Below are 22,517 nucleotides of genomic sequence, written 5' to 3' on the forward strand. Positions count from 1 at the left end.
TACTAAAAGAAGTTACATCACAGGGTAGTGTTTGTTGTTTTCATTTTTTTTCATCAAATTCAATAGTTTCATTGATCTGCTGTTTCTTACAGAAATCTGCCATGCTTTGTGAACTTCACTTTCTAATCTCATACAGCAACCCTTTCTTTATGTTGTTCCTGCTCTCCCTGGTCCCAGAACAGTAGGGTTGCCTTGACAAATCTATTCAAAAGCTATTCCTTGCCCTTTATTGGTGGGGACTGAAGGCTTTGAAATTCTCTCCTCACTGCAACACAGCTGACATCTTCTTCCAGACAGAATGAATTAAGGAAATACAATAAGACACTTGATCTACCAGTCAAGGATCTTTCCACAGCGAGGACTCCACGGTGCACAACTAGGGCAGCAAGCATCTACAAATACACAATACTTGCTTGTTTACCAGAATAGCAATCATCCATTTTTGCAATCATGATTGATGGAATGATTTTGTAGAAATCTGTCTGAAAATTCATTGGCGCTTTCCAAAAAGTTGTGAGTTTTGTTGGGTTTTTTTTTTTCCTTTCTTCTCCTTCATGACGTTAATCAGGTTAACAGAAAGAGAAAAATCAGATTTGTAAGAAGGTAGATAGATCATGTAGATCTTGTAGTTCAGCTGGCAATCCTATTAAAAACATAGTTGCTTTATATTTAAATCTTTAATTCGGTAGATTTGGTGTAAATTCAGCATATTTCATTAAAAGTGTATTATCTAATGCTTTAGTTCATAGACTCCTCTGAATAGATAGTACTTGGAACAAAACAATTTAAAAATTCGTGGTAAATTCATCCTACTCAGAGGTTCAGGAATGGAAGGTAAATGTAAATGTTTCCTGAACATAATTCCCCAAAGACCCGTATTTGCATTTTTAAATGTTCATGTGCAGTTCATCTCATCTGTATTTCCAATTATTTGAATATTAATCTGCTATCTTGACGGCTTTCATTCATTTATAATCTGTTGTTCTGTGATTTTGCAATCATTCTTTCCTTCAAAACACCCTGAAAAATTCTAATTTCTTAATGTTGGCAAGCAAGCAGGCTCAGTGTTTATGTGAACACCTATTTGACAACTACAGAAAGGAAACACTTAAAATGTGCAGTGGGTAATTGAGGCACCGGTTTGTCCAAGCACCTACTTAAGTCTGCTGGCACTCAAAATAACACTTAAAGACATGCTATTTAAGCACATTACAAATCTCCTGAATTATGGTCTTACTCCGTTTACTTATTTAGTATGTAACTACAATATTTCATCACCAGTTAGTGTGAATAAGTTAGTGTACCTTCTCCAGTTGCTGTTGGGAATCCCGTGTAAATTACTTAGAAGTATTTTGGTTCAATCATTGTCCTTACTTTAAAAGTCAGTATTTATTTTTGCTCCAAGTTCTTGGCTTACCCCAAAATTGCTTGCCTGCTCTTACAGAACTGCTGCAACTGGGTGTCCAGCTCCGAGCCCCTGGACACTTTGGTGGAGTCCATGCTACCAGACTGCCCCCGTGTCTCTTCAGGTATGTCGATTTGTGCCCAGGAACATATTGTTTGTTTACATTTTTAAATAAATAATTATATTATTAATAAATTAGTTAATAATACATTTGGTTCTGAATGCATTTTAACCCTTCCATGGCAAGATATGGTTGCAGGTATATGGCTGCTGTTATTTTATATAGCCCACTTTTTTTTTCTTCTTTGCTTCCTGGGGGATTTAACTTCTCTTGTCTCCTTGTAGCATATATTGTTTTTAATTTTCTTTTCTCTTTGGCTTTAAGTAGTTGGTGACATGATAAGTAGGAGCTTGAAAAAAAAAACTATGGTGCAAACTGGGAAATTTATCATAGATCTTTGAATAAATATATAACTGTTATGTAGTCAAGAAGGTTTTACAGAAGTACATCAATGAAAGGTACAGCTAAGTGCAATCAGACGCTTGTTTATGTAGCAAATTATTTACAGTGTCCAAGAACGTTAATGTGAGATTTCTGTTGTTTTGGAAATACTCAGCCATGCTTTTTTATTAATGAATCACAAATCATAATGAGCACATGAAATAATATATCAAAGCTTTTGTTAATGTGTAATAATTCCAGAAAGTAGATGCAGTTGTCAGTGTAACAGTAAAATCTCCTGTCTCTGTAGGAAAGTAATCTAAAATACATAAAGCTGTTACCGAACTTTCATGTTTTATTATCAGATTTCCTTAAAGCCATAGGTAGCATATTTCTGTAGAATATAAAATCAGGTTCAATTGAAGACACAGCCTATATAGTATTAATTTAAAAGCTGGAAGTGTGTTTGACCTTGCTCTGTGAGACGCAGTTGTTCATTTGACAAGTTAGAGATTCCTATCTGCTTGGATTTGTGAGGTTGTTAATGAGACCTAACCTTGCAGATAAAATGTAGTTTACAGCGGGATATTTTTAAAGCTTGGAAAATTTAGCAATTCTTTGTTTGAGAGCTGACAACAACCTGTGATCACATTTCTGCTGTGGGCTAGGATCTAACCATGCAGATCATCAGCTCTGTGCAGATGCAGTGCAATAGCATTGACATTGCTCTTTAGTGCTTAGGAAAATGATATATTACTAAATTTTTATATATTCAACATTGCTGTTGTGGAAGAGTGCATGTTATAGAGGTCATTTTAGTTGGGTAAATAAGGGCCTTGGATAGGAACTGGTCACTATTAACAGCATACTTGCGGCACTGAAAATCCTCTGTCTGAGCTTCTCTTCTCTTGCTTTGTATTCATCATATGTAAATAATATAAAATTTATTCTATAAAATAAACCCTGTCATTTAAAAAAACAAACCGATGCTTTAATGGGGGTATGCATAAGTCTTAATTTTTCATTTCTGTCGAGGATGGGTCAAAGTGGGCATATTGTTTATGCTCCACTTAATGAACTCCTAGCTACACTGAACTTTCTGGCAGAATTAGTTTAAATGAGGTAGCATTTCAGCCAGCAGAAGTTGTAAAAGTTAGCTATTTGTATTTCTTGCATACATACAATGCCACTAGATTAAGACCACTGATGTTCTACAAGATCTTGTCAAAGATTTTGGACAATGATTTAAATGGCAGAAAACTATTTCCAGGTTGATTCTTTGTAATATAAGAACAATAAAATGGTATAGCTTGATGTGACTACTGCTGAATTATCAATGTGCTCATATGTTTTGGTTTGTATTTCTTGCTTTAATGTCTTATATGGACAACTGTAAGACATTTACAGAGGAACAGGTGAATAATTCCTACAGTGTGTTTATATGAGTAATGGCATAAGCCAGCATTTGGATAATCTGTAATAAATTTATGAAATGCTACTAGATTTAGGAACATTAGTATTTAATGTGAGAGATTTTATTTCACTTTTCCTGAGAATTGCAGTACTAAAACAGTCCACAGTCAGATACTGGCAGCATTTCCCTTAGTATACCAATGAATGACAGTGAGAGCAATCAGAGCAATGAGAGGAGTTTTTTTTAATATAAACATTTTGCAGAAGGAATATTTGCTTGGAACACCATCTTTTGTCTGTGTTTGCACTCAGAATTAGTTCAGGAATAACTGCCTCTTGGTCACATCTCATGAGCCAGCTTTTTCAGAAAAAGATCTCATATTCAGACATTCATAAATGGGATTTACAGGAGCTCCCAGTTTGTTTGTGAGTAGTGCCTATTTCAGATTATGCCACAGTCTCTTGCTTGCATTTCCCTTAACACTCACTAGAGAGAAATAAATGGCCATCAAACTGGAGAAACAACTTGCATTTCAGATACAGTTGTCGAAGCTTTTGATTAGAGCATTGTTAAGTAATTAAAATGTTTGCCATAATTCATTCATGTCTTAGTTACAAAAATGAATGAATAAACTTCAATAATTAAACATTGTAGACATGAAACAACAACAATACAGAAAAAGCAAGCCATAGCAAATCCATTCTCTGTCCTTGTGGTTCTTTCTCCACAGCCAGAGGAGGGGTACTGTGAGAGTTCCACCTTCACACTTTCTCCACATCTCAAGGATTCATTCCATGCTAGTGTCATAGTTCAATGACTTCTTGCAAAAGGTTATCATCACACAATTTCCCATTTAAAGCAGGTGTCCTGTGTGGTATACATAATCCTAAAAAGTATCCCTTGCAGTGCTGAGACAGCTCCCAGGTCAGGCATCTTCTATGAGACCTGGAGCTCCAGCTGAAGCTATCTGTCCAACACTACCCATCTTCTTACTGTTGCCGTATTATTCCAACAAGAACAAGGCATTCATCCTTATCAGAGAAGAGACTTTCCCTCTGTCATTTAGTCTTTACCAGGCAGGGTTGTCTAGCATCATTCCCTGCTACTCCTCCTTCAGGAGAGCAGACTTTGGTCTCTTCAGGGATCTGCTTAGCCGCATAACTGTGATAAAACCCCAGAGGGGAGTGGGGCCCAAGAAAGGGTTAAGATTCAAGGAACACCTCCAAGCTCAGAATCAATGCATCTCAGCAAAAAGGAAGTCAGGCAAGAACAACCGGGGGCCTGCATGGATGAACAGGGAACTCCTGGACAAACTCCAGCAAAAAAGGAAGCCCACAGAGAGTAGAAGCAAGGGCTGGTAGCCTGGGAGGAATACAGAGAAACAGCCCAAGCAGCCAGAGATCATGTTAGGAAACCTAAAGCCCTGGCGGAATTAAACCTGGCCAGGGACGTCAAAGGCAACAAGAAAAGCTGCTATAGGTACATTGGTGATACAAGGAGCTCTAGGGAAAATGTGGGCCCTCTCTGGGAGGAAATCGGAGACCTGGTTACCTGGGACATGGTAACTTTTTTGTCTCAGTCTTCACCAGCAAGTGCTCCAGCCGCACTGCTCAGGTAACAGAAGGCAAAGGAAGGGACTGGGAGAAAGAAGAACCACCCCCTGTGGGAGATCAGTTTTGAGGCAATCTAAGGAACCCAAAGATGCACAAGTCCATGGGACCCAATAAGATGTATCTGTGGGTCCTGAGGGAACCACTGATGAAATGGCTATTCCACTATCCAGCATATTTGAGGAGACATGGCAGTCCAGTAGAGTTCCCATGGACTGGCAAAGGGTTCATGGAAAATAAGGAGCTGATTGGTGACAGCCAACATGGCTTCACTAAAGGTAAATCGTGCCTGACAAATCTGGTGGCTTTCTACTATGGGGTTACAACAATGTTAGATAAGGGAAGAGAAAAGGATGTCATCTACCAGGACTTGTGCAAAGCAATTGCCACTGTCCTCCATGACATCTTTGTCTCTAAATGGGAGAAGCATGGGTTTGGTGGATGGACCACTGTGGATAAGGAATTGGCTGGATGGTTGCACTCGAAAAGCTGTGGTCAATGACCCAATATCCAAGTGGACATCAGCGATGAGTGGTGTCCCTGAGGGGTCAGTGTTGGGACCAACCATGTTGAGCATCTTTGTCGGTGACATGGATAGTGGAATCGAACACCCTCAGCAAGTTTGCCAATAACACCAAGCTATGTGGTTTGGTTGATAGGTTGGAGGGAAGGGATGAGATCCAGAGAGACCTTGACACACTGGAGAGGTGGGACTGTGCAAAACTCATGGAGCTGAACAAGGCCAAAGGCAAGGTCCTACCCCTGGGTCAGGACAATCCCAAGCACAAACACAGGCTGGGGGAGACTGAATGGAGCAGCCCTGAGGAGAAGGACTTCAGGGTGTTGGTTGACAAGAAGATCCCCATGACCCAGCTTCATCTTGAGCCCAGAACACCCCTGTGGCTGCATCAAAAGGAGCGTGAGCAGCAGGTTGAGGGAGGGGATGCTCCCCCTCTGCTGTACACTAGGAAGACCCCACCTGCACTCCTGTGTCTAGCTCTGGGGCAACAACACAAGAGGGACATGGAGCTGTTGAAGCGAGTCCAGAGGAGGCCACAGGGATGCTGCGAGGGCTGGAGCAGCTCTGCTCTGGAGACAGGCTGAGAGAGCTGGGCTGGTTCAGCCTGGAGAGGAGAAGGCTTCTTAAGGGGAGACTTTAGAGCAGCTGCCAGTGCCTAAAGGGGCTACAGGAAACCTGGAGAGGGGCTTTGGACAAGGGCCTGTAGGGACAGGAAAAGGGGGAATGGCTTTAACCTGACAGAGGGGAGACTGAGATGAGATCTTAGGCAGAAGTTCTTCCCTGTGAGGGTGCTGAGGCCCTGGCACAGGTTGCCCAGAGAAGCTGTGGCTGCCCCATCCCTGGCAGTGTTCAAGGGCAGGTTGGATGGGGCTTGGAACAGCCTGGTCTAGTGGAAGGTGTCCCTGCCTGTGGCAGGGGATTGGAACTGGATGAGCTTTAAGATCCCTTCCAACACAAACCAGTCTGGGATTCTGTGGTTTTCAGGCTAACAGTCCTCTCTTGTTTCCAGTTGTGAAGCATTGCACAATTAAGGTCCTCACCTACAACACCGTCACCTCACTGGCCTGGAGGAGCACTCTGTCAATCTCCTGCCTTCAGTCTCTGTTAAAAAGACTTATTTCCTACCTCTTCACTTTCAGTCCTCATTAAGGACCTCTGTTAGATGTCAACTTCCATTCCTAATCCACTTTCCTAATGGAGTCAAACCACAAGATCTTTATGTCTCAGAGGAGATGAATCCATTTCTTGTCTAAGATGTAAGCAAACGTAGGGTGGAGAAAGGTGAGGACTGTAAAAGCACTCTGTACATTAAAGATAAAAATGGAGGAGGGATGGTAGTCTTGCTGCTTAGAAGACTGGAGATCAACTTGTCATTTGACAAAGGCAATGGGATAGACATTTTAATGACAGGTTTTGTGTTACTGCTAACCTTGGTTGTGGTTCACTTCATGTCTCTGAGATCTTACAACATCCCTCCTAGTTCTCAGAGTTCACAAACCCTTGGGAAGCCATCCTACTGGAGCCGCTGCTGGGTGGGAATAGTTGCAAGTCAGGGTGAGAGGAAGAAGATCCATGAATCTTTGTCTGTCTGTCTCACTGTTAGGATTTAAGTTACTTTAGTATCAGGTCTGTGGCCTGAACATTACGCCAGGGAAGGCATTGTGGCAAATTTTGCCAGGTAAATATGGCCTTTCTTTCTTGAAGGCAAATAGAATCATAGAATCATAGAATAGTTAGGGTTGGAAAGGACCTTAAGATCATAAAGTTCCAACCCCCCTGCCATGGGCAGGGACACCTCACACTAAACCGTATCACCCAAGGCGTCGTCCAACCTGGTCTTGAACACTGCCAGGGATGGAACATTCACAGCCTCCCTGGGCAACCTATTCCAGTGCCTCACCACCCTAACAGGAAAGAATTTCCTCCTTATATCCAAGCTAAACTTCCCCTGTTTAAGTTTTAACCCGTTACCCCTTGTCCTATCACTATAGTCTCTAATGAAGAGTCCCTCCCCAGCATCCTTACAGGCCCCCTTCAGATACTGGTAGGCTGCTATGAGGTCTCCACACAGCCTTCTCTTCTCCAGGCTGAACAGCCCCAACTTTCTCAGCCTGTCTTCATACGGGAGGTGCTCCAGTCCCCTGATCATCCTCGTGGCCCTTCTCTGGACTTGTTCCAAGAGTTCCATGTCCTTTTTATGTTGAGGACACCAGAACTGGACACAATACTCCAGGTGAGGTCTCACGAGAGCAGAGTAGAGGGGCAGGATCACCTCCTTAGACCTGCTGGTCACGCTCCTTTTGATGCAGCCCAGGATACGGTTGGCTTTCTGGGCTGCAAGCGCACACTGCCAGCTCATGTTCATTTTCTCATCAACCAACACCCCCAAGTCCTTCTCTGCAGGGCTGCTATGAGTCTCTTCTCTGCCCAACCTGTAGCTGTGCCTGGGATAGCTCCCACCCAGGTGTAGGACCTTGCACTTGGCATGGTTAAACTTCATGAGTTTGGCATCAGCCCACCTCACAAGTGTGTCAAGGACCCTCTGGATGGCATTCCTTCCCTCCAGCATATCAACTGAACCACACAGCTTGGTGTCATTGGCAAACTTGCTGAGGGCGCACTCAATCCCACTGTCCATGTCAGTGATGAAGATGTTAAACAAGACCGGTCCCAACACCGAATCCTAAGGGACACCACTTATTACTGGTCTCCAGCTGGCTATTGAGCCACTGACCACAACTCTTTTTTGTGTGCGGCCATCCAGCCAGTTCTTTATCCACCGAGTGGTTCACCTATCAAATTGATGTCTCTCCAATTTAGAGACAAGGATGTCATGTGGGACAGTGTCGAACGCTTTGCACAAGTCCAGGTAGATGACATCAACTGCTCTACCCCTGTCCATCAGTTCTGTAGCCCCATCAGAGAAGGCCACCAAATTGGTCAGGCAGGATTTCCCCTTAGTGAAGCCATGCTGGCTGTCACCAAGCACCTTGTTGATTTTCATGTGCCTTAGCATGCCATCCAGGAGAATCTGCTCCAAGATTTTGCCAGGCACAGAGGTGAGACTGACTGGTCTGTAATTCCCTGGGTCATCCATTTTCCCCTTCTTGAAAATGGGGGTTATATTTCCCTTTTTCCAGTCATCGGGAACTTCACCTGACTGCCATGATTTCTCAAATATGATGGCCAGCGGCTTCGCAACTTCATTCACCAGCTCCTTCAGGACCTGCAGATGGATCTCATCAAGACCCACGGACTTGTGCACGTTAAGATTTTTAAGATGGTCTCAAACCAGATCCTCTCCTACAGTGGGCTCAAGCTCTTCATTCTCACAGTCCCTGTATGTGCCTTCCCAGACTTGGGTGATTTGGTCAGAGCCTTTGCCAGTAAAGACCGAGGCAAAGAAGTCATTCAGAACCTCAGTCTTCTCCAAATCCTGTGTAGCCAGTTCTCCTGAGAGCTTCCTGAGGGGGCCTACATTCTCCCTTGTCTGTTTTTTATTTGCTATTACCTACAGAACCCCTTATTCTTGTTATCCTTAGTATCCCTAGCCAAGTTTAATTCTAACTGGGCCTTAGCTTTCCTAACCTGGTCCCTAGCTTCTCGGACAACATCCCTGTACTCTTCCCAGGCCGCCTGTCCTTGCTTCTACTTATTATAAGCCTCTTTTTTCATTTGAATTTTCCTCAGGACCTCTTTATCCATCCCAGGAGGTCTCCTGGCCCTCCTGCTGCACTTCCTTCTGGTTGGGATGCAACACTCCTGAGCTTGTAGCAGGTGATCCTTGAATATCAACCAACAGTCTTGTCCCCCCCTGCCCTCTAGGGCTATATCCCATGGAACCTTACTAAGCAGGTTCCTGAAGAGGCCAAAGTCTGCTCTTTTGAAGTCCAGGGCAGTGAGCTTGCTGCACGCTCTTCTCACTGTCCTGAGGATCTCAAATTTGAGCATCTCGTGATCGCTGCATCCTAGGCTGCCCTGGAGTGTCACATTTCCAACCAGCCCTTTCCTTTTGGTGAGCACGAGGTCAAGCATGGCACCTCTCCTTGTCGGTTCCTCTATTACTTGCAGGAGGAAGTTGTCTTCTACACAATCGAGGAACCTCCTGGATTGCTTGTGCTGGGCCCTACCGTCCTTCCAACAGATGTCAGGGTGGTTGACGTCACCCATGAGAACAAGGGCCTGTGACGGTGAGGCTTTTCCTATCTGTCTATGGAGTGCTTCATCCGCAGGTTCTCCTTGATCAGGCGGTCTGTAACAGATCCCCACAGTAATGTCTCCCATTGCTATATTCCCTTTAACCCCGACCCACAAACTCCCTGCGGACTGCTCACCTGTCCCCAGACAGAGTTCCATACTCTCCAGCCTATCCCTCACATAAAGGGCAACTCCCCCTCCCCGCCTGCCAGGCCTGTCTTTTCTAAAAAGCCTGTAACCTTCCATTCCAACACTCCAGTCGTAGGAGCCATCCCACCATGTTTCTGTGATGCCTATTGTATCATACCCTGTAGACGTGCTCACATCTCTAATTCCTCTTGTTTGTTCCTCAAATATTTTGGGGTGTCTCATGGGGAGCAACTTAGTGTTTGGATAAGACAAATTCCTTAGTTTGTGTGTTTCTGTCAGTGCAAGCTTTTTATTTGGGAGACTACATTCAACTTTTCAGTATTATGTCAAAGTGGATATGCACCAACACTCATTTACATTATCAAATAAAAAGAAGCTACTGTAACATCAGTAAAATTAATTGCCTAATCAAATCCTTTTAAAGCCTTTCTAGTTGACCCCCAAAATCAGTAGTTATTCTTCTAACAGTTGCATCCAGTGTAGATAAAACATTGTAAAATAAGGAAATTATAACATCAAAAGACAAACAAGATGACACAATGGGATGAAACGCTGACAGTAATCAGGAAAAGCTCTATTCATGGAGGAGCCTAGGCTTGAATATATGTCTCTGTAATATTGAAAAAAGTGCAAGAATTAATTCATGTAGATGAATAAAGGGATATCTGGCTGGCAGAAGAAAAACAAACTCTTAATTTGGGGGGATGGTGGTGCTGGTGGTGCTCTGAACAGTTTCCAGGGAGAGTCCTCAGATTATATTTCCTGGTACCAAACATAAGGCTTGACTCTGTATGGTATATAAAACATTTCACTTTGTCTAGGCAAGCCAAGCACAACTTTTTTTTCTTTCATTTGAGAAAAGTTCATCAATGTTATTTCTAACAGGCTATTGTGGGTATTTGGTTTTTTTTCTGGTAAGTAAATACACAGGGAGAAAAATGGCTTCACAGAATGATTGACGGGACCTTGGGAGGACATCTGCTCCAGCTCCTTCTCAAGCAGGGCCACATGGAGCCAATTGTCCAGGATTATGTCCAACCTTCCATAAGCTCCATTTGCACCTCAGTAAAGAAACCATGATCACTGCAATTAATATTCCCTTAAGGCTGTGTGTGTTTTGTTGGTAAATGCCTTAGCTTCCAAATGACCTCACAGAGCCATAACCATGTGGTCTGCTGGATGGTTGTGTAGGGTTTAAGTCTATATGTGAATGAGTATGGAATGGAGGGAGTGGTAGTTGACCAAGCTGAAGTAAGATGGTCATTTTTGCCTGTGTCAGCATCAAAAGAAGGTCCTTCACATTGCACAGAGAGAGAAAAAGTGGTTGCTCTCCTATTTTGCCCTTTCAAATCCTTTTAACTGGGAGAGGAGAAAGGGGGCTGGTGGTTGTTTCTGACAGAGCTTCTCCCAACAAGGGACAGGGTTGTCATCCACTGAGCCTCTCTGCAAAAACACAGGCAAAAGCATTCCTTCATGTGTTAAACACACAATGTGTACTTCAGGGCTTCGGTTTGTGGTGGTGTTTTTGAAGATTTTTTTGTGTGCACATAAGAGACTTGCAGTTCAAATGAAAGATGAGATTCTGCAGAGCTCACTGAAAAACAGGGAAAAGCTTGTTACCTGCTGGTTTTGGTTCCTTGGCATATCTTGATTTAATATCAAGGATATGGTGCTAAACAGTCCCCTCGAGACTGCTGCTTTGTGCTAAGTAATAGAATAGCATCAATAATCCTTCCATGGGGCTATAGCAAATTTAAGTAAAGGTACTCTGGACTGCTAGATCTGCTTAAAAGCACTGATCCAAGAAAGTGAGCACATTGCTTGCACAGTGAGCCTTTCCCAGGAAGAGCAGGTATGCAGCCCAGCCCCCACACCAATTTACCAGATAAATCCCTTGTGGTGATACCAGTGAAACCACGAATTGCCTGTTAGATTACAGAGGAGGTAGTTTTTGTTGGCTTTTTTCAACAGGTGACTTCTGCCCACTGGTTTAAGAGCTCAGCTGTGTATTCCCAGAGAAAAGCAGATGCAGCCCATGCTGAGCAGATCCTGGAGTTCAAACAGGAGGATCTCCAGTGAGGTTAAATGGGCTCCACAACACAGCAGGGTCTGTGCATGGAGGTAATTACATCAGTGAGGCTTGCAACAGCCATAGGGAAGTACTGACTTACTTCTTGCTGCTTTTTTTTTTTTCCCTTATCTTTATTTGCACCACGCCACACTTCCACTCTGACACGTTCATGTATCTTTCTCATAACAAGGAAGAAACAGCAGCAAACTGTATTAAGCACTGAGACAATACCTGGCTCATCCCTTTCGCAGCTTTTAGTCCAGTTTACCGATGCTTCTCATTTTTCACTCCTCAGTTGCTTCAGTGAAGAGCATTCAGAGCTGTTTTCTAACATCAGCATTTAGTGGCAAGAGGTATGTGCCAAATAAGTCCAGCAATGTAAGAAATAAGTACAAAACCACACACTTTTTTACAGTAAGACAGATGAGGCAATTTACCCATATTGCATTCACTAGTCATTCATGGAGATTAAGATTATAGTATTCAGTGTTTACTCTAAACCTCTTTGCAGTTTATGCATTCATGTGCACATAGTTCTATCAATAAAAGCGTTGTTGCACTTAGGAGAAAAGATTAAACGTCACTGCATTTTGTCGCGGTGGCAGAACTCTGTGTTTAGCTGCTTACTAATTTAAGGCATTTGCAACATTAACAGCACAAATGGAGGAATGCAGGGATGTGGAGTGTGAAGGTTGCTTCTTAGCCCCATGTCAGCATCCTCAGATGCTACAGGTGTTGGTCCTGCACTTCCATTTCTGCTGCTGTACATTTTCTGTCAGCCAGAGGAAATTACTATGGAAACTTTGAAGCATCAACCTGTCTCAGCCACAGCTCTCACAGCTGCTGTGCTAAGTCAAACTTTAATTAATGTGTCCTTAGTATAGAAGTAAGTAGCTTTTTCCTGACTCCCAGTTCTTCAAAGATGCTCAGCTTTTAGTCTCTTACTCAGCCTCAAGTGTTGCAGGCAGCTCTTCATCTCATGTATAATACCTAGCTGGGTGTGAGCTCCTGTATTGTGATTTGAGTAGCTTAGCTTTACACCACTTTGGAAAGAACAAAAATCAGTAAAGACCTGTTGAACGATACTGCAGATTCCCTTACAGAATGATAGTGCCTCAAAAGAAACATGAAAATGTGAATTTGAAAATACTGACTTGAATTACCAGTTGTTGCTGCAGTCATACAGTTTTATAGGAATTGCAATTTTAGAATGTATTTTTATAACTTTTCATATGACCAGCCAGGTGTTTGATATACTGATACACTGATCTAGCCAGTCCTCTTATCTTTTAGGACAAAGCACTCATATTTGTGTACTGTTATAGAAAATAGTTATGTGTATTTGAGGCAGTACTGATATTAGAGAAACTATTTCATCAGAAACTATTATTGTACTTAAACATGTTTATTTATCATTGCATTTTTTTGGAGTACAGTGACCTAGTTAGAGTGATGTAATGCTTGTCTCAGAGTCCCTGAGGCTTTGATTGTGGTAATAATGAATAACATTAGTTATTACAGCCAGATAAACTACAAAGTGTTTGACAACAGTTAGACTGCCCTGACCGTTGCTTCTGATACTACCTAATGTTATTTCATTAGTGCTTTGTATATCTGTGTCTGTCTACATGCTGGCTGAAGTCCTATTCTAATGTACAGTTGCAAACTCTCGAGTTCAGGGACTTTTTGGTGCTTGTTCTTAGCCCATTGAAGATGCCAGATGCAAGAATAGGTGTTAGCCCATTGGTGCTTAGCCAATCTTCTGCATGGTTGTGGTTTTGAGATACTCTGGCTTGCTATGGCGTTTAAAGGCACATGGCAGTACAACAAATAGTGAACACATCCATGTTTTGAATACGCAGATGCAAACTTACTGCAGATTTCCAAGTGACAGTTTAGACTGACACTTTAAAGATACTATGTTAAGTATAATTAAGTTATTGTGAAAAAGCCGATCTAGTATTAGTTCAGTCCACGCTAGTTTTGCCTGTTGAAGGGGGAAAGCAAGAGCTGGTGGAGGGCCTGAAGCAGGAGTCACCCCAGGAGTGGTTGAAGGAACTGGAGCGGGAGGGTTAGTCTGGAGAAGAGAAGGCTCTGGGGGGACCTTATCACTCTCTACAATTACCTGAAAGGAGGATAGAGTGAGGTGTCTTTTCTCCCAAAGCAGCAAGTGGTAGGACAGGAGGAAACAGCCTCAAGCTGTACTGGGGAAGTTTAGATAGGGTATTAGGAACAATTTCTTCACTGAAAGGCTTGTCAAGCACTGGAACAGGCTATCCAGGCAAGTGGTGGAGTCACCATCCCTGGAGGTATTTAAAAGATGTATAGATTTTAAAAGATGTGGCACTGAGGTATATGGCTTAGTAGTGGACTTGGCAGTGCTAGGTTTACAGTTGGACTCCATGATTTTAAAGATCTTTCCCAACGTAAATAGTTCTGTGATACTATGAGTCTATTATCCTATGAGTCTATGATTCTGTGAGGGTGGAACTCAAATTGACTTCTTAGATTATGGTTAAAAGTTGTCTTCCATAGGGTGGAAGAGATCATAGTCCTCTCTCATTACCCCTCCAGTGAAATACCTACAGGTTCCAGTCCAGCAATAGTGAAACTCTTTACATGAGTCTCAATGAGCTTTCATAAAGTAGTTTGTGAGATTGAGCTTGAATGTTAGTCTTTATATTCCAAGTTGCATACGCATCACTGTTAGTAATTTTTAAAGCCATTTTCTGTGTTTCAGCCTGAGTTGAAACCAGAACATCTATGGAGATGAGATCTGGTACATTAGTGTAATTGTAAAAGCTTTGTATTTCTGCTAGAGTTCAGCACCTGTAAGAAGCATTCAAAATTCAAAAAGCAGAATTTTTATTTGCATTAACATATCATCCAAAAGATCATGTACATTGTACCTTGCATTTCCTGCTAGAATCCAAATCTGGATTTGGATTTGATAGAGTTTTTCAGTTTCACTTTTCACTTTCAGTTGAAAACTTTTGATCTTTTTCCATAAATGCATATAGTTTAGGCCAGGGAGGACATTTAGATCACTTATTTTACATTTTTATAAATAGGACTTTCATTTGACCAGATGCTGTTATGCTAAAAATTAAAACTTGCATTTGGTTAAAATATGTCTTCCATAAAGTCATTCAGCCTTGGCTGGGAGCATTCAAGAGGTAGGGAATCCATTGCTTCCTTCCCTTTGTAATTTGGTTCATTTCTGATTTGGCTTTGTCTGGTTTCGGGTTCCAGCCATTAGTTCTTGCTGTGCCTTTTTCTGCTAAGTGGAACAGCAATTTAATACATTTGCTTTTTCTCCATGTGAATTAAATACTGGAATCAAGTCAACACTCATTTTTCTTTTGAGAAACGGAATAGACTGAGTTCTTTAAATCTCACTGCAAGTTAATTTCTCCAGGTTTCAAATGCCTTTATACATCTTTCTGTGGCGTCTCCAGTCTTTCAACATCTCTGCTTTGAAATAGACCTGTCTGCATCTTACTAATGTGATACACAGACCTCAAATCTTCACTGCCTGATTTCTCATGTTTCATTAGCCAACAGTCACATTTGACCTTTTTATCATCATACTACAGAGAGTCACTTCAGTAGGGGCTTATTCAGGAATACCCTTTCTAGAGATGCTCTTCATCTTGGTCCTGAAGTAGTGTTATGAAATGTTGCTGGTAGCTTTTTTATTGAAAGAAAAAGAAAATATTAACACAAAAAAAAAAAGGGATATCATCTTTCTAACCACCTGCACATCTTCATATTTATAGAAGCTTTACCATCATTGAATTTATATTTACTTCCTGCATTGTTGAATAGCTATAAGACACTCTGGCAGTAACATCTCTATTCAGTAGTGGTTTCTCCATAATAACAGCATTTGCAGATTACTTTGTCTGCAAGTTCTTGGAAATACTGAATCATATTGACTTTTAACCTGTTTTCATGAGTAAACAAGAATTCTAGAGTTACGCCATTTGTCCCTTTGTGAACTTATAAAACATTGATCAATTTCTGCCTCATTTGAAGTTTTAGTTGTAGTTAAGTTTCACAACATTTTGTGACAATAGTTTACAGCAGAGAAGAAGAGAAAAGTATATTCTAAGTATAGAAACTGTTTTAATGTCTCTTTTGAAAGACAAGGGGGAGTAACTAAGGTGCTAGACACAGTTCTTGGAAACAGCTAGCAAAGCAACTAGCTGACACTAGTGCAGCAAGTAAGTCAATCCAGTGGGATGACAGTATAGAGGGTCTTTCTTCCAGAAGTTTCATGGGAAACATGGGAAGAGGAAAAAGTAGTTGCTGTAAAGGAAAGGGAAACAAAAGACTTTCTAAAAATGCTTGGCAAAGTTGGCATAATTTGTCCTGATGCTCAGAATGTTCTGGAGGAATAAATCAAATTCCTCACAAAAAAAATTTGGTATACTTGGTTCACATATAAATCCTTATCATCTAAACATGCTGATTCATCAAAGAGTGAGAGTGAGTTTATTTGTTTAGGACTTATTTTCCAGTAATTTTCATTGGCTTTAATTAATTACATTTTTATACCTTAATTCTTCATTAATAGACTCCAGTATCACAGCATTGTGGGTCTGAAGGGGATTTTTAGCATGCATCAACTTCATTCACCAGCCCAAAGCAAGAACTAAAGTTCTTACATCACTTCCTGGCAGGTTCTCATCTCATTGGTTCTTACCTATGAGATGCGTGATGACACATCCTCAATGGGCAGTGTTACACACTTCCAGTTTTAGTTACACTTATCTTCCCTGATGCATGCATACAACTTCAGGAACAGTTGAGGAAGCAGAAGTCCAAAAATACGTCAGCTAGTTGGACAGAGTGGTAAGCACTGAGACTTATGACTGTACATCACATAACTTGCAATTAAAATTTGAAGGAACTGGGGTTGTTTTCTGTAAAGAAGTGTAGATTTCATGGGAAGAAGAGCAACAGAAGAAGACAGAGATGTAGAATGTTCCAGTTTAAAAAATGAGAACATAATCTTCATGTCCTCTGTATCTAGGATAGGGATTTATGGACATACATATACATTTTTCCATTATTTGTCTTAAGATGTAGGTTAGGCTTACTGTGCAAATAGTCTTGCCTGAAATTTTGGATTATGACTTTTCCTATATTCTGTAACTTCTCTGCTATTTTAAGTATTATTTAAATCGAACATCAGTAGCTAGTTAGCTGGCTTATGACTCTTGAATATAAACTCTGCAAGCCTCCCAGTTCAGAAATATTTATCCCTGAGAAGACACTGGTGAGTAGAGAAAAAGAATTTACTTCACCAAGCACTTCGCTGGGATTTTTTTCCAAATGGAAAAGAGAAACATATATTGAACAATTTCATACTTTCCTAAGTACTGTTACTTTCAATTCACCATCTCACCATGAAAATTGACATGTGCTTGGTATGGGTTGCATTCCTTCACACACAGTATCACAGTATCAAAGTATGCAAGAGATTGGAAGGGACCTCAAAAGATCATCTAGTCCAATCCCCCTGCCGAAGCAGGAACACCTAGATAACGTTACACAGGAATGTGTCCAGGCGAGTTTTGAATGTCTCCAGGGAAGGAGACTCCACAATCTCCCTGGGCAGCCTGTTCCAGTGTTCCGTCACGCTCACTGAGAAGAAGTTTCTTCTCAAGTTTAAGTGGGACCTCTTGTGTTCCAGTTTGTACCCATTACCCCTTGTCCTATCATTGTTTGCCACTGAGTAGAGCCTGGCTCCATCCTCGTGACACTCCCCCTTTATATATTTATATACACTAATAAGGTCACCCCTCAGTCTCCTCTTCTCCAAACTATAGAGACCCAGCTCCCTCAGTCTTTCCTCATAAGGGAGATGCTCCACTCCCTTAATCATCTTAGTTGCCCTGCGCTGGACTCTCTCCAGCAGGTCCCTGTCCTTCTTGAACTGAGGGGCCCAGAACTGGACACAATATTCCAGATGCGGTCTCACCAGGGCAGAGTAGAGGGGAAGGAGGACCTCTCTCGACCTACTAACCACCCCCCTTCTAATACACCCCAGGATGCCATTGGCCTTCTTGGCCACAAGGGCACAGTGTTGGCTCATGGCCATCCTGTCGTCCACTAGGACCCCCAGGTCCCTCTCCCCTACACTGCTCTCTAACAGGTCGTTCCCCAACCTATACTGGAATCTGGGGTTGTTCCTGCCAGGATGCAGGACTCTACACTTTCCCTTGTTATAGTTCATCAAGTTATTCCCTGCCCAACTCTCCAGCCTGTCCAGGTCTCGCTGGATGGCAGCACAGCCTTCTGGCGCGTCAGCCACTCCTCCCAGCTTAGTGTCATCAGCAAACTTGCTGATAGTACACTCAATTCCCTCATCTAAATCATTGATGAATATATTAAATAATACTGGTCCCAGTACTGACTGTTGAGGCACACCACTAGTTACAGGTCTCCAACTAGACTCAGCCCCATAGACTACAACTCTCTGGCTTCTCTCCTTCAGCCAGTTCACAGTCCACCTCACTACCTGATCATCCAGACCACACTTCCTCAATTTAGCTGTGAGGATGCTGTGGGAGACAGTGTCAAATGCTTTGCTGAAGTCAAAGTAGACCACCTCCACCGCTCTGCCATCATCCATCCACCGTGTTATTTCCTCATAAAAGGCTAAGAGATTGGTCAAAAATGATTTCCCCTTGGTGAAGCCATGTTGACTGCCCCTCATAACCCTCTTATCCTTGATATGCCTTAAGATGGCACCAAGGATAAGGTGTTTCATCACTTTCCCAGGGATGGAAGTGAGGCTGACTGGTCTGTACTTACCCGGGTCCTCCTTGCCCTTTTTGAAGACTAGAGTGACATTTGCTTTCCTCCAGTCCTCAGGCACCTCTCCCGTTTCCCAAGACTTGGTAAAGATGATGGAGAATGGTCTAGCAATGACTTCCGCCAGTTCCCTCAGCACCCGCGGGTGCATCCCATCTGGACCCATGGATTTATGGATGTCCAGATTGCTCAACTGGTCTCTAACCCATTCCTCATCGACTAAGGCAAACCGCTCCGTTGACCTGACTTCATCTAAGGTCTCAGGGGTACAGGGCTCTTCAGGACTGCCTGCAGCAGAGCAGACAGAGACAAAGAAGGCATTCAGTAACTCTGCCATCTCTGTATCTTCTGTCACCAGGGCACCCATCCCGTTCATCAGTGGGCCTACATTGCCTCTGGTGTTAGTTTTGTCTGCCATGTATTTGAAAAAGCTCTTTTTGCTGTCCTTGACCCTTCTCGCCAGGTTTAATTCTAAGGAGGCCTTAGTCATCCTAGCTGCCTTCCTACATCCTCTAGCAGCAGCCTTATATTCCTCCCAAGTGGCCAGCCCCTCCTTCCATGACCTGTAAACTCTCCTCTTCCACTTGAGCATACCCAACAATTCCCTATTTAGCCATGCAGGTCTCCTGGCCCTCTTCCTTGACTTCCTACGTGTCGGGATGCTCCGATCTTGAGCTCGGAAAAAGCAATCCTTGAATGCCAACCAACTATCTTGGGCCCCTTTACCTTCAAACAGCCTTGCCCATGGGATTTCCCCTAGCAATTGCTTGAAAAGGCCAAAGTTTCCCCTGCTAAAGTCCAGGGTTGCAATTCTACTTGCTATTCTACTGGTCCTACCACACAAGATCCTGAATTCCACCATCTCGTGGTCTCTGCAACCAAGGCAGCCCTCAACCCTTACCGCTTCGACCAGACCCTCCTTGTTAGTGAGGATGAGATCCAGCAGCGCTCCTCTCCTGGTTGGCTCATCCACCGTTTGCAGGAGGAAGTTATCATCCATACACTGGAGGAACCTCCTGGACTGCGGCTGGGCTGCCGAGTGGTCCTTCCAGCAAACATCAGGGAAGTTAAAATCCCCCACGACGACCACAGCCTGTGACTGTGAGGCCGCTCTCAGCTGCCTGTAGAAGGCCTCGTCAGCTTCCTCACCCTGATCTGGTGGCCTGTAACAGACACCTACAACAGTATCGCCCCTGCCAGCCTGCCCCTTAATTCTCACCCACAGACTCTCAACTCGCTCGTCACCTGTCCCTGGACAGGACTCGGTGCATTGTAGTTGCTCCCGCACATAAAGAGCAACCCCACCACCCCGCCTGGCTGGCCTGTCTTTCCTGAAAAGGACATAGCCCTCCATGACTATATTTCAGTCATGTGAGCTGTCCCACCACGTCTCTGTAATTGCCACCAGATCACAGTCTCCTGACTTAACACAGGTTTCTAACTCCTCCTGCTTATTTCCCATGCTGCGCGCATTGGTGTACAGACATTCCAGGGAGCGAGTTGAGCACACCGATTTCACCCTAGGATTATAGGAGGCCTCCCAGTCCTCATCAATTCTGGAGCACTGCCCCACTGGGGCAAGCCCAGCTACAACCCCATCCCCCTTTGAATCTAGTTTAAAGCTCTCCAAATGAGCCCTACTAATTCATGCCCCAGCATCCTTTTGCCTCTGTGATATAAACCTTTCCCACTTGTCATTGTCCAGACTGGTGCCCTATAAAACCAGCTGTTATCAAAGAATCCAATTCCTTGCTTGTATATGAAACAGAATTCTTCATTGTGCTAAGTTTGCCAGCTATAGATAATGGTGTAACTGTTTTTAGAATAGATCACCACATACTCACCACTTTTTATGCACTTGAATCACTCTAAATAGGTAATACACAGACAGTTTTGTTCTTCAGGCATACAGATTATCATAGCAGCTGTCAGCAATGCCAGTTATATCAGATTCCTGCTCATGGCTGTGGTTGGATGACAAACAAGAATTGGAAAAACTCCTAGCAGTGACATAGAATTGATTTTAACATTCCTTTTCTTTCTCTTTGCCACATAAATTCTATTTATTTGCAACACATGGAGGTTAAATTTGTATCGAATTTGCCTTCTTAGCACCCTGCCCTCAAGTTGCTTATTTAACAGGTTTCTGGCTGTTCCAGCTAGCTCTCAGCCGAGACATTAGTTTCCCAACTAATGAGATAACCAAAAGGTGAGAAACATGGAGCTCCACAATCCCATTTTTAGCGGCCCTTTTTGCAGTGTATTTGCACTCTAAACTTTCTGCTGTCAAGGAACACACCTATATTTGGAAGGCCCAATTTTTTGTTGGAAGGACTTGTCATCTTTGCTAACCAGGGTCAGCAACTAATCTTGTCATGTTAATGTACAGGAACCGTTCCGTGACTTGTTTTAAATGCACTGTTGTTTTTAGATGTTTATTAAAGTAAAAGCAAACAATTGGTAATATTCAGATACTGATTGTTTATACAAATAAAGGCTAATTTAAGCAGACACTATATTCTTACATTATGACATGAAAACCATACTCTACATTCATTTATATGTATCTCAATATTGTAAATACTTACGTATTACAATAAATATTTGAATTTCGTTAGCCACATTCCATAAGTAATATTTTTAAACTATATTCCAATTTTCATGTGAAAGAAGGGAATAGGACATTTAACCCACACTAATCCGTTTATTTTAGGTAGGTTTACAAAGTATACCTACAACAGCATCAGCATCAGCATCATACACGTGTTAATAGAATAAATGGTTCAGATGATGTTTCTGTTACTGCTGTATATAGTCAGTCTGAAGGCAGATGTCATACTTTTGAACAAATACTGTAAAGTGTCCATCATTACTTCTAAGGACAAGACTTGTCCTTTTGTGAGCATAATCTTCGTGCAAATGAGGCATTGTATATGAAAGTTCTTAGTTCCTTATTTTTTATCACAATACATCATTCAAAATGATACACTATAAAAACATAGCATGCATTCGTATGGGTTTTACTTCATATAAATAAAACCCTCATATATTTGAAATCTGAAGGCCAGATTTTGACTCTTAGACATTCACATGAGGACCCATTTGAGTCCGACAGTTTACACATGCATGAGAGCAGACCTTAGGTCTGACTTTGCCTTGCCTGGCAATATGTTTCTTAACCATATGATTGGTGCTGTTATATCGGAGATTAAACTCTATACTGAACTGAGTGATAAACTAGAACGGATTCTGCTATGTGTTTAATGCTTGTGCTTGAAGTGAAAGGGAGCATCCCAGCCCTTTCAGAAGGTGTGTGTGCTGTGGCTGCTCTGACTGGAGTTTTCCAGTGCAGCTGTGCATGTAGCAGATACAGCCAAATACTCAAAATATTTATGCCGCAGGAGCAGGCATCACTTTGCAGTTTTGGGTTAATTGAATTTCAGTTGTTCAATTTATTGTTACTCGGAGTAGTTGTTTTAAAAAGTTTGTTGGTTGGGTAATCTGGGGCATTGGCTTATGCAACATGGTCCATTCAGTAAAATCTATTCCCATTAAAAATTTCGCATAAAATTCAGCACATACAAGATAATGGCTAAAGATTTCCTCAAGCACTACTATGCTGGATGCTGATAATAATCATAGAATCACAGAATGGTTTGGGTTGGAAGGACCTTAAAGCTCATCCAATTCCAACCCCCTGCCGTGGGCAGGGACACCTTCCACTAGACCAGGTTGTTCCAAGCCCCATCCAACCTGCCCTTGAACACTGCCAGGGATGGGGCAGCCACAGCTTCTCTGGGCAACCTGTGCCAGGGCCTCAGCACCCTCACAGGGAAGAACTTCTGCCTAAGATCTCATCTCAGTCTCCCCTCTGTCAGGTTAA

The 22,517-nt window shown here is 42.5% G+C and overlaps 1 protein-coding gene across 2 annotated transcripts in view; it reads left to right on the top strand.

Annotated features, from left to right (window-relative positions):
• Nucleotides 1-22,517, top strand: part of ARB2A (ARB2 cotranscriptional regulator A) — a 295,189-nt gene that overhangs the window by 214,126 nt on the left and 58,546 nt on the right. For both annotated transcript variants that reach the window (XM_061479091.1, XM_061479090.1), the window contains exon 10: nt 1,445-1,529. In XM_061479091.1, coding sequence (XP_061335075.1) covers nt 1,445-1,529 — 85 coding nt within the window. The remainder of the gene's footprint in view (nt 1-1,444; nt 1,530-22,517) is intronic.

This window comes from Pezoporus flaviventris, unplaced genomic scaffold, assembly GCF_033815535.1.
Source record: "Pezoporus flaviventris isolate CSIRO_AGI_PZ_B2104156 unplaced genomic scaffold, CSIRO_AGI_Pfla_v1 ptg000141l, whole genome shotgun sequence".
Taxonomy (NCBI): Eukaryota; Metazoa; Chordata; class Aves; order Psittaciformes; family Psittacidae; genus Pezoporus; species Pezoporus flaviventris.